The 13,393-nt window shown below is 38.1% G+C and overlaps 1 protein-coding gene across 1 annotated transcript in view; it reads right to left on the bottom strand.

Annotated features, from left to right (window-relative positions):
• Positions 1-1,106: 1,106 nt before the first annotated feature.
• si:dkey-106n21.1 (solute carrier family 23 member 2) overlaps positions 1,107-13,393 on the bottom strand; it is a 45,699-nt gene continuing 33,412 nt past the window's right edge. Inside the window, exons 8-12 of the mRNA XM_046037649.1 lie at positions 11,942-12,195; positions 8,358-8,522; positions 7,015-7,123; positions 2,606-2,701; positions 1,107-2,510 (exon numbers count right to left, since the gene is read on the bottom strand). Coding sequence (XP_045893605.1) covers positions 2,326-2,510; positions 2,606-2,701; positions 7,015-7,123; positions 8,358-8,522; positions 11,942-12,195 — 809 coding nt within the window. The 3' untranslated portion in view covers positions 1,107-2,325. The remainder of the gene's footprint in view (positions 2,511-2,605; positions 2,702-7,014; positions 7,124-8,357; positions 8,523-11,941; positions 12,196-13,393) is intronic.

The following is a 13,393-nucleotide window of genomic DNA, read 5'->3' as shown; positions in this document are numbered from 1 at the left end:
CCAAAATCAAAACACAGAGTGCAAACTAGACATGGCTGACAGGCAGAATGTGACAGCCCATTAAATAGCAGTGAAAGTAACTCAAAAGTAACGCAAAAATAGTGTAAAGCATTACAATTCAGAGACAGTAATATTGTAATATAACCAATAACTCTCAAATAACAGTAACCGGTAATCTATAATGTATTACATTTTGGAAGTAACCTGCCCAGCACTGGTAATTATGGTCCTAAAATGGTAATGACACAATTATCATAATTTGTCTGTGCATCTTTGTGAGAGTCAGATGAATTATTTCACTGGGTGTGTTGGGTGCTAAGTAGGCGGAAGTACTCGCCTATAAAAGAGAGGTTCAGGCAGGGATCAAGTTGTTGAGAGAAATCAAATACACTCATTACACCACAGGCTATACAAGTACTTCCATCTACGAAACTGCTTTGCACACATCACATTAAGTTATTCTATACAATGTTAAATCAAGATAACCTGAAATATTAAAGCCATCAATCAATACTTTAAGAATAACATATCAAATCGCTCACTGTTTAGCTGTTTGGCTCATTTTCATTTTTTTTCATTTACAAGTGGTGATAAAAAGCAGGCAACTGTTTTCAGTGAAAAACCTGTAATACCCCACTATACACAACTTGCTCAGCGCCGAACAGTAAACACACAGTTAGCTACTAGCTGGTGAACATTCTGGAGCATTTATCTGCTAAAGAGACAGATATTTCCCTCAGGAGTACATAAACCAAGTAATTCATTTTTTTCTTTAAATTTGCAAGGGAAATCGTTTCCTCAATTTCACAGCTAAAGAGCTCTTTAAAATGTTCATTTTAATATTAAAACCTGTGCCTTGGTTTCTCTGCTTTCATGACTTGCTAGTTTTTATTCCCAAATAAAGAGTGAAGTTACAGTGTTTGGCTCATTTTCATTTTTTTCATTTACAAGTGGTGATAAAAACAACCCAAATCTAATTTAATTTCAAAATTGATTGAACGGAATCCAGAAAGAATACTTTATTGTCACAGTTCAAGACCAATTCAACATTGTAGTAAAATTACATACATTCTTAATTGTAACAACATCATATTTAAAAACTGCTATACAGTGACAAAACACCGACTGAAATGTATTAAACTGTAACCTTCATAACATTAATAAACTGTAACAGCTCTTTTAAAGACATCACATAATGTTTTTTAATGAATAAGCATTACATTAATTATCTGTTTCTGTAAGTAATTTTTCTTGATGAGGTAGTAAAGTATGGGTTACAACACATTTGTAACATCTGACCAGTGGCTTAAGAGCAGCGTCATGACACATTAAAGCTGGGGTAGGAAATGTTGGAGAACGTGCATCCGTTTATTGAGCATAAATCATTTTATTTTTATAAGAAAGTTACTTGGCTGTTGTCCAAAGAAAGATGAGTGGTATGTTGAAATGGGTAGTGCAAAGATTTGTTGCATGCAGAAAGTGCTTTGCACACCAAAGATATGTTTTTCTAAATTGACTAAATGTTTCATGTTCAAAATCTTTCTTTCACAAATTAAAGGAGTGTGTAATTAATGTCTTTGAAAGCTCTTCATGAGGAATGATGATTCTTCCGAAGTGTATCATGCTGCTCTTTGCTTGTTCAGACTACAAATGTTTTAACTAAGAAATTAGGTTTTATTTTGTTGAACTGTAACTGTAAGGATACACAGCAGTTTTTTACAACTTTGTTATAAATTCAATAAAACATTTTTATTTAATGTATACGAGGGCAGAGTTATTTTAACTTAAAGTACTAAAGATGATATGAGTTTTAGATTTTATATTTAACAGAATCTCATTCACTGTGAATTATTATATTTATATATATTTATATTTAATTATTATACATAATATATATTTATGTTTTTAATTCCGTCAGAGCCACGCTGGAAGCTTAAATTCATAGCTGGTTGACCCTAGGCAACATACAAGTGGTATGTATACCCATTAAAGGCAAACAACAACCAGTTATACCAGTTTTACTGTTTAGATTTTGTTTTATCCAATCAACAAACATGCATGTTTTTGGACTGTGGGAGGAAACTGGAGCAGAATGACATCTCATTGGCTCAGTGGTTAACACTATCACCTCACAGTAATGTTTTCTATCAACAAAAATAATGTAAAAGCAATTAAACAACATAATGTTCTGTCCACTTTTGTGCTAACATTGTTTTAGTGACAAAATAAGCTAACTTTTTATGCTCTTTCCTTCTTTTACTGTCTTTTTTTCAATGCTCACCAAATACTGTTTACCTATTTAAGGTTAGCCTCAGCATCTGTGCATTACTTGGATGTCCCCTGTTGGTTGGTCTTGTAAGATGGGAGGAAGGGCACGTACTGGAAACATCTAAACCGCTTCAAAACACTGTTGCAGAAAGGGATATCATAGCATGACTGGTCACACATGTTTTTGCTGTCCCCTCGCACCTTGTCTTGCCAGCTCTTGATGCCTCGCTCTTGGTCAGTGCCTGGACAAGAAAAGACTTAGGTTAGCTGATTATGATGTTATGTCTTGTTTGATAATAAGTCTTTGATAATTGAAAAAATAAGTATTTTGTCATACCTGGAATGGTGTTGTCCAGGATAAACCCAAAGAATCCTCCGATGAACATGTGTGTGGTGAAAAGCACTACAATCACTTGGTCTAGCTCTTTTATCCCTTTAAACAGAGAAGAACATATTTCATCATCCTACCAGTACGGGAAGACACCCCACAAATGCAGCCCCTTGAATTTTTTAATTTCATTTTCACTTCATATCGCCCACTTACTCTAGAAAATCTTTAGATTTCACTGTGATCTCATAGCTTTCATTGGAGCTTCAATTCTGTAAGCATCACAAACTAAATTCTACCCCCTGTATTGGGGTGGAAATCTCAGAGATCGATGTCCATGACTGGATACCACTAGGGTTATGTCAGAAAAAATGTTGTTTGGTAACTTGGGCAAATTGTCATTAATGACAATTTAACCGCTGGCAACTAAAGTGAGTACATCCCTAAGTAAAAATGTCCAAATTGGGCCCAAAGTGTCAATATTTTGTATGGCCACCATTATTTTCCAGCACTGCCCACAACCCCCTTGGGCATGGAGTTCACCGGAGGTTCACAGGTTGCCACTGGAGTTCTATTCCATGACGACATCACGGAGCTGGTGGATGTTAGAGACCTTGCGCTCCTACACTTTCTGTTTGAGGATGCCCCACAGATATTTAACAGGGTTTAGGTCTGGAGACATGCTTGGCCAGTCCATCACCTTTACCCTCAGCTAATTTAGACAGTGGTAGTCTTGGAGGAGTGTTTGTGGTCATTATCATGTCGGAATACTGCCCATTCTCTGAAGGGAGGGGATCATGTTCTGCTACAGTATGTCACAATACATGTTGGCATTCATGGTTCCCTCAATGAACTGTAGCTCCCCAGGGCCAGCAGCACTCATGCAGCCCCACTCCTTCAACCTCTGCAGCAATGCTGGCAGCACTCATACGTCTATTTCCCAAAGACAACCTCTGGATATGACACTGAGCACGTGCACTCAACTTCTTTGGTTGACTATGGCGAGGCCTGTTCTGAGTGGAACCTGTCCAGTTGAACTGCTGTATGGTCTTGGCCACCGTGCTGCAGCACAGTTTCTTGGCAATTCTTATACCCTAGGCCATCTTTATATAGAGCAACAATTCTTTATTCAGATCCTCAGAGAGTTCTTTGCCATGAGGTGCCATGTTGATCTACCAGTGATCAGTATGAGGGAGTGTGAGAGCAATAAAAACAAATTTAACACACCTGCTAATTCACAAGAAAATGGCTAATTGGACCCAATTTGGACATTTTCACTTAGGGTTGTACTTGTTGCCAGTGGTTCAGACATTAACGGCTGTGTGATGTGTTATTTTGAGGGGACAGTAAATTTATACTATTATACAAGCTGTACGCTCACTACTTTACATTGTATCAAAGTGTAATTTCTTGAGTGTTGTCACATGGAAAGATATAATAAAATATTTACAAAAATGTGAAGGTGTACTAACTTTTGTGAGATCCTGTATAAACTGCAACATCCTCTTTGTCACTTCATCTGCCTTTGTTTAGCTTAATTAAGTATTACAACAATTTTTAGCACCCGTTTAGGCCACATGGCAGGCCTGGCAGAGTTAAGGAACTGGGATATTGGAGAACATGAATCCAGCAGGACTTCAGTCTTAGTGGCTGAGGGGCAGCCTTTCTAATCACTTCACAGAAGAGTTCTGTAAAGTCTGCAGGTCTACAATCATACAGATATTTGGACTTACGAAGGTTGCTTGGTGGCTGAGGGGCAGCCTTTGTAATCACTAGAACACTGTGGCACTTTCCTGAGTCAGAGTTGGCCTTTCATGTGACATGTGTAACCATCAGCACATGGGTGAAAACAGGGCGCCATTGAATATGTGGATGCCTGCATGCCTTGCTTTCATAATGCCCCTCAGGCAATAAACTGCCTAATGAATGTGTATCGAATTGAATCAAGAACTGCAAACAGCGCTGACGTAGTTTGACTCACACACACTCTTGTTCGAAGAACCCATCCCAACACACACACGCGGGCCCACAAACACATTTCCTGCTGAAAGAGGCAGCGGTCAAAAGTTTAAGGCATCCATGGAGTTGATTTTAAGTCTCACAGCCTGTACATCTAAAGACGTCTGGATGAGTGGCAGTTTATTTATAAGGGCGCTGACAGCTGAGTGTTGAGGCAGGCGAAAAACAGGGGCAAGAGTGCTTTATCTGAGCTGGGCAGATTACTGCCAGTAACATGGAAGTTTGCCAAGAGGATTGGGAGGTAAGCAGCCTAGACCTGAGAAAACCAGACAAACCCTCATGCCCAGTGTTGAACTGTGGATTAGCACTTTCCTGGGAGACAGTCGCATCACATGACTCATGGGATCAAGGTCTTATGTCTGCAGGGAAGAGCTGTTTAATCTTGAGGATTGCTCTTTTGATGATGCTCCATAGGAGGTGGCCACAAAGACACACCGCCGATCAATGTGTCATCAAAATTAGGGAATCATCAGCTGATAGCCTGTGATTGATCTTTGATTGGTTCTAAGATCTCTGATTGATCAATTTGTATTTGTAAAAGCTCCACATGGTTTAATTTAATCTGTTGGGTTAATGTTTCATGGCTGGATTAGCGTAATTGGGTTCTACCTGTTGCGTGTATGTTTGTTTGTGTATAAATTCATGTGTGCTTTATGCATATGTAACGTAAAGTGGATAATTTCCTGCCTTTCAAAACGATATTTAACATATTTCTCTATATTTGTCCCGATTTTTTTCTCCCCATTTTGGTTTTTCCAGTTTCTCATTGGTTTCCTCTACCTACCAGACCAACCAGTAGTGAATAAAGTGACAAAGACACAATCCCCTGGCTTTTCAACCGCAACCTCTGCCATCTGTGTATACTAGAAAACATAACCAACCACTAAACCCTTATTAAACCCGGACTGAACCCAGATGGTGATGTGTGATGTTTTAAGACCTGTCAATTACAAATAGAGTTCACAAATAATTATTATAACCTTTTATAACTAATGTGAAATAACAGATTGGTTTACCACATTACAGCTCTTCAGGCAGTAGCAGGGCAGTTGTCAAAAACAAAAGGCATTTTCACATAGTCTGTTTCAAATGTCTTTTTTTTTTTTGCAAAATCAACATTTGCCAAATTTACTGATAAAAGAGAGCAGGCAGAACACTATAACATAAAAAATTAAACCTAGTCTTAAAAAATTGTGGCCATTATTTATTCGTCAATAAATGTGATCTTGTGTATTTCCATGGTGTTGCTTTTCAAGAATCAACTTCCCTTTTTGACAGTCACCATCAATCTGCACATCTCTGGAACTGTAGTTTCCCCATTTCATGTATAATCAAGACAAGCCTGTTTGAATAACCCTTAAAGTCATACTCTCGTAGGGATAAAACAAAACTACAGTATTAGATTAAAATAAACATAACAAAATCTGTGATAACAAGCAAAGAGTCATGTGTGAATGTGTAAAGAACCAAGATCAAGAGGGCAACCAAGTAAGAGTTGGGTTAGACCAAGTAAGATACAAACTAACTTACATTTTGATACTTAAATTTCCTATTTGGGGTTTAAAAAACTAATTCAGAGTTCAGGATCAGGTAAGAAAATGAAAAATCTCTCCTTGCCAATTGCAACTCTAGGCCAAACACTAAAGGTAACCAAGTGTTTGCCATCTGGGACTGTGGGATTTGGGAACACCTTGGCTTTAGGAGCTTAGGCTGGCAGAACCATCTTTTTAAGGATAATCTGTAAGTGGAGCAGTGGGAGCACAACGCCTCCCACTCACTGTCAAAGGCCTATGTCACTCTTCTGATAAAGATTAACAAACTGGATGTGTCAATGTCTCACATGATTTATTGATTCTGTCTTTGCTTTTTCAAGAACAAACAGTCAAGATACATAGCATACCATGCATACCAATACAAAACCCGCGTCAGTGGGGTGTGTGGGCCTACATAAAAAACCATAGGGGCGGGTGTTTTGACATGTGCCATTTGCTATAGGTGTGAATTACTCTTGTTCATTATCCTTCTGACTGGCTCTGTTGACGACATCTAGTGAAAAAAATATTAACAACAAACCTAGGTAAAATAGGTATGTGTCAATCAAAATATAGAAAAATACAACATCACCCCATCTTACGCAATCATATTACAAAGGTTTTTAAAAAGTTATCTCTTTCTACACATAATAATTGGTGTTCTGGCGGGATCTGGGGGGTTGCCTGATGACGTAGCTAATTAGATTTCACCTGTCCCCCTTGTCCTCAGTCATTTAGTTTTTCTTCTATTTGACTGTCAAGACAGTTGTTCCAGTTTTAAGGGACTGAGTAAGTGAGGACACATGTACTTTATGCGTGTGTGAGTGTGTGTGTGCATGAGTAAGTGTGTGTCTTTGTGAAATTCACCTGTGTCAATGACGCCGGGATTGGAGTGAAACCAGGTAGGTAAAACAAGACCGCTGAAGGTAGAGAAGCCGAGGATGAGGAGGTTACGGGATGAGTTAAGGTCCACATACTGGGGAGAGAGAAAAGGAGAGTGAGAGAGAGAGAGAGAGATTTTGCTTTGTTGTTCTGCTTCAGCTGGCTTCCATCTATGTTTTGGAACTACACTAAAATTTGATTAGAAAATACTTGGAACCTCAAAAAGACCTGATTTCCATTTTGGCAGTCAACACAGGCCAGACTGAGGGCAACCCTGTCTATAAATGTGCTCTGACTGATTTATTAAATTGTAAAGAAGCAACATTTTTCCAGCCCCATTACACCAACTGAATGTGATTCTGTGGGGAGGTTTGACACATTAGTTGATCAATAAAGAGCAAATGACTTATGGCAAGCCGTTTTAACATTTATTCTTTAAAAATGTTACAACGGTTCACCATAAATAACGTGCCCCACTTCTGAGTTAGCTTCTGTTCTATTAGCTGTCAGTTCTCATGTATTTTCCCAATGAGGATTTCTTTCACTAGTCTTTCTGAAAGCCTGAAATGTGATCCTGGAGATTTCTGTCCATATTTTAAGCTACATCCGAGCACTTCGACTTCGGCAAACAATTATTTTGTATATATTATATACTGTAACTCCCAAGAGGTTTGACACCAATGACAAAGACTCAAGGGAGTTGTTGTTGTTGTAGTTGTAGTTGTTCAGTGCCTACAAAATAATCATTGGAATTTAGACACAAAACCCTGGTATCATGTTTCATCTTTTTACAAAGACTGATGAAAAAAGTCCTTATGGGGAAAATACACTGTCTGGGTGGGTGTATGGCTGTCCACAATATTGATTCAGTGATTACAATGTTGCAAGTACATAGGAAGTACAGTATTTCTGTATTTAGAGTTAAATTTTCCGGCAAAAACTCCCTCAAACTCCATGTTGCTTGAAATCTAAAGAACTCCGCACTGAAGTATATTTTGTTTTCTTATTTGTAATATACATATTTAGCGATTTATTTTTCAGTTTTTCTGATTTTAATTTGTTAAATGTCATGTTTTTATAGCACTTCAAGCTACACAAACACAGCTGAATTAATTAGATGCTTGTATTTCTAGTCACGGGGTCAGTACCAGAGCAGCACCACTGGAGTCAGTTAGTCTCGGTATCTAGTTCAAGGACCCTCTAGCAGGGTGGATGCTTTGTGACTCTGGGTCTTAGGACGTCCACAAAAAGGAGGTCATCTCAATATTTATTTATACATCAGGTGCTTTGGTGTCCAAATATATATCACAATATTTAACTTTGTTTACCTGGAGGTTGGATATCCCCACCGCTGCGATCATTCCAAACATAACGAGGAACATGCCTCCAATCACAGGGTCTGGTATGGTGATAAAAACTGCTCCAAATTTCCCAAAGATCCCCAAGACGATCATCAGAATGCCGGCCGTCTGGAGGACCAGTCTGCTCCCAACCTTGCGTGACATTAGCACAGACACTCATTATACAGTGTACACAAAATGGTTTAATCTATCAGTCTCACCGTGCCAGCCATATTTTTACCAGGAAGCTGAGTGGGCAAAACCTCAGACAGGTTAACAAGAAGCCTATTCATCTCATTTGCAATGTTTCTGAGTTGGATGTAGACACGAAACAACCAAGTATGTGGCCTCAGAAAAAGAATTCTCAGGTCAAGACTGCAGTTGGCAGAACCCATAAAACATTCAGCGGTAGCACAGGCTTTGATCTGCAGTGTGAGCTGTACTGCTCAAAGACAGGCTATTATTTAAGACAGGCTTGAGTAAATCAAACTGACACACCGTGGTCCAGTGCGATATACTTTTTACATACCATTCTTCATGACACAGTTATGTTGTGTGTGGAATGAAGGAACTACAAATTTTAATCCTTCTGCAGCCTTGTGCTGTACAATAACAAATAAACAACCTTGTACCTTGAAAATGCCAATGAATACATTCAAAACATTAATGTCATCTGTGTTTGTCAAAAAGAATACAGAAAGGTTCTGGATGTGTGATGATGGTTGCTCCACATGATGTTGGTTGTGCTATCCACATGTAGTTTACTATTCAATTTAAACAGAATGTGAATATGATATTTTTGAGAATAGCCACTATTTTTGCAATATACATCTCCAGTATTCAGTATAATCTTTACCTTTGTATGTTCCCAAAACAATGTGGTTTTATTCTCCATTCTAAGGATTTACTAAACAAAGCAAATGTGTGCTTGATATTGTTCTAATATCTCCGTTTCTTCATGGTGGAATTCATGAGAATAAGGTTTAGTGCTTTGCAAAAGTAGTTCAACAGTTATGAGGACACACAGTACACAAATTGAATCTAATTTATTAGCTTCCACATCGGTAGCTCACTAAGTAGAACAGTGACTCCTCCAGTTACAATATGACCACCATTTAAATTGCCAGTCTGGTCAGCAACTCAGACAGTGAGACTCACAAACAACTGCAGAGTACAACCATTAAATCTTCCATAATGATAGGTTTCCCCCACCATTAGTTGTATCACAAGACCATAATTAAATCCAAATATATCTTACGATGCTCACTATCCCTTTACATTTACACAATTGTAAATACTGTTTATTGGGTGACATGTTATATTGATGTGTGTCTATGTGTATGTATGGTGCTGACCACCAAGCCCAGTCATATTGGTATTATTATATTGGAACATAAATGCCTGAATGATGCCCACAGTAGATGGATTATACAGTAACTAAAGCATCACAGTGCTCTGGTACAGCTAAAATATCTTCATTGACACAGACACAAGGGGACAGGAATTTGTCTGTCAAGAAACATACAGATGATTTTGTCTGTAGAAAAATGAAACGATCTATGTATTGCCTTCAGCTCATTCATCCAAATTCTATTTGCCATAGTATTACTTATTTATTAACACCAGATGATGCTGAAGTAAAGGATTTAGAATACTACACAAAGTGATGTTTGAAGATGCACTAATAAATAAATATATGACTAATGTGTAATGTGAAAGGTGTCATTCGTAATTACAGACCCATCGAAAGTATCACTAACTGCGGCTTTCTGAAGATTTTTGCCTCTTTTAACTCATTGTTTTGGCTTCACATAACATTTAGTGGAGAGCCGGGACAAATGAAACACAGGATGAAAGTAACATAGCAATTTTCTCAGAGCCCATACAAGTCTGAAATGCCACACTACATCAGCACATACAGTACCGAAAAATCAGCTGGTTCCGTCACACTTTCACAGACTTATACAGAAGTAGCCATTTTCATTCACGAACAGTAAATTCACTGAAGTTGTATTTTCATTGAATGACAACTTGTGTTTATTTTTTCATGGCTCATTGTTCTGATCATATGACAGATTAGCACTTTTACACATGAAGTTTGCCATGTCAAAGTTTTTCACTATAGAGTCGTTTCTTTCATCCCTCTAAAACGGTCACACTGTGTGTGAGACGGGAAATGATTGGACCTTGTCTTTTATAATAAATTATATTTAACGGTAAATCACTCTATATAATTTGAAGCAGCAATTTAAGGATAATTTATATAGGTCTGAAAAAAAAATCCAAATGCGCACTAATTTTTAACCCAAATGTTCTAAAAATGAAATTTTATGTATGTTTTATTAACATAAAAGGACATAATATGTTTGCAATTACATGTTAAGAAGGACAATGTCAGACATTTAAAATAAAAAACAATTATAACAAACAATTTAAATTTATTTTATATCTTCCTTCGCAACCTTGTGTTTCTTTCGTCCCAACCGGTTGGGACAGAAGAAACAATGCTCAACGTCCATTCTAACTCAAATAATACCGAAGTTATTCCACATTTGTACAAAAACAGCAGCAGCAGGCAGCTATTTTAAACAAACAAGATGGACTGTTGAACCGATGAACCCACTGTTCCCAACCTGCCATATGGCAGAAAACGTTAGTGACTAGCTGGTGAACAAAGTGTATCTAGTAGCTGAAGAGCTAGTGTTGTAGTACTTGAGACCTTTAAAAAGTGCTCTTGAGACCAGTATTGTCACTCTCTCAAACATAGAGGACTTTAGATGTTTTTTTCAATACCAGTCAAGCCCCAACTGTGGTGATATCACTAGCTTTTATTTGTTAAGTTTCTTACTGTTATTGGATGTAAAAACTTTTTTTAGCAAATATTAGCTATACATATTAAGTTAACTACCTCATATACAGCTACACAGCTATTTGCTACCTAACTAGGGACACAAACTACCAAATTTAGTTAACATATTGAGGGAAGTAGCTAATACAGTGCTAACTTTGTGAGAACCTGAAGGGACAGGGCATGTGGTGAGAACTTGTTCCATTTTTGCTCGTGATAAACAATGAAGAGAAAGGCCACATAAAGCTATGTAGCTAATGCTTAAGTTAAGTTACATCAATGTTAGTTGCATACAGCTCCGAAAGTAAAACTACATGCCAAGGTACCACTTCCTAATTTGGATAAGAGAGCTAGCCAGGAGATGTTACAGCAGAGAGTCAAGACCGAGTAACACGCCTCTACTTGTATGTGTCATGTAGCATGGGGCTGGTTCTGGTCTTGACTAAGTAAAGAACACCCTGGTCTTGGTCATGGCTTTGTCTCTGTTTGGTTGTTCTTGACTACAACACTTTAAAGAGTCATATCTTTCTTAAAAGTTGGTGGAGACAAAAACAGAGTTATTTAAAGGCTAATGTACCTAGATGTGTAAATATGCTCAATTGTTTGCTAAAATAAGTAAAATAACTTAAAAAGGTGATGTCAGGACTGTTGGTTTGCCAGCCTTTTGCAGAGTTCTTATGCTCTCAAGTGACCAAAAAGATCTGGAGTCTCTTGTGACATGTACCTTGGTAATGCCAAGTGCAGCAATGTTCTGACTGTAGGAGGTGGTGCCATTTCCAGTTCCCCACAGCGCAGCCAGGATGCAGCCGATGCCCTCCACTGCAATACCTCGGTTTATGGCATGAGTCGGTGGAGGAGGGGCGCCAGACAAGCGAGCACAAGCGTAGTAGTCACCAATTGATTCCATGGTAGATGCCAAGACACCTGCCATCATACCCAACACTGACGACACACTCACTGTGGGCATACCCCATTGACCTATGGGTACAGAGTAAGCATACTTTAGTTTCCATATAAATAGCTTCAGACACACAACTTAACGCTTAAAGACTCTGATTTCTGCCAAAATCTGCCAAATTTTCTGGATTCCTCACACAAATAATTCAACACGTGAATGTGAGCTGATACCTATCTACAAGCCTGTGCTCTTTTTCTGGTGCAACAACAGACAATGATGAGAAAAAGTATCTGATTAAAATTGTGATTATTGTTGAAGTTTAGTTCTTGACAAGATGAACTCACATATGACCTTCCTCCTCTAATCTGAAAACGTGTTGTACGTTTTCAGATTAGAGAAGATAGAAGATTTTAATCTACACAGAATATAGTTATACCTCTTGGGCTTGTTGAGGGGTCCAAACAACATTGGGTGTTCATGGCAATAAATTGAAATTGAATCAGCATAAGGATGTTCAAGGTTTTTTTTAAGTAGCACAAGCTCAGATTTCAATCTTTGGTGATACTTCTGGCTCGAACAAAGCCCTTGAGGGATCATGCACTTGTTGCTGCATGAGTGATTGCTGCTAGTTTTCTTGGTAAATATGGTAAAATTCGTCAACTTTCACGCAACAAAATGTAACAATGTTTTTAGATGCATTTGAATTAAAATTTAAAATTGTTATTTACATTCGTTCAAGATATGTGAGATGATTACATTTTAATGAGCATCACTAAATGATACATACAGTGGGTACGGAAAGTATTCAGACCCCTTTAAATTTTTCACTCTTTGTTTCATTGCAGCCATTTTCCAAAAATCAAAAAAGTTCATTTTATTTCTCAGTAATGTACACTCAGCACCCCATCTTGACAGAAAAAAACAGAAATGTAGAAATTTTTGCAAATTTATTAAAAAAGAAAAACTGAAATATCACATGGTCATAAGTATTCAGACCCTTTGCTCAGTATTTAGTAGATGCACCCTTTTGATCTAATACAGCCATGAGTCGTTTTGGGAAAGATGCAACAAGTTTTTCACATCTGGATTTGGGTATCCTCTGCCATTCCTCCTTGCAGATCCTCTCCAGTTCTGTCAGGTTGGATGGTAAACGTTGGTGGACAGCCATTTTCAGGTCTCTCCAGAGATGCTCAATTGGGTTTAAGTCAGGGCTCTGGCTGGGCCATTCAAGAACAGCCACGGAGTTGTTGTGAAGCCACTCCTTCGTTATTTTAGCGG

This window comes from Micropterus dolomieu, linkage group LG22 (assembly GCF_021292245.1).
Source record: "Micropterus dolomieu isolate WLL.071019.BEF.003 ecotype Adirondacks linkage group LG22, ASM2129224v1, whole genome shotgun sequence".
Lineage (NCBI taxonomy): Eukaryota > Metazoa > Chordata > Actinopteri > Centrarchiformes > Centrarchidae > Micropterus > Micropterus dolomieu.
This window is presented reverse-complemented; position numbering and strand designations above follow the sequence as displayed.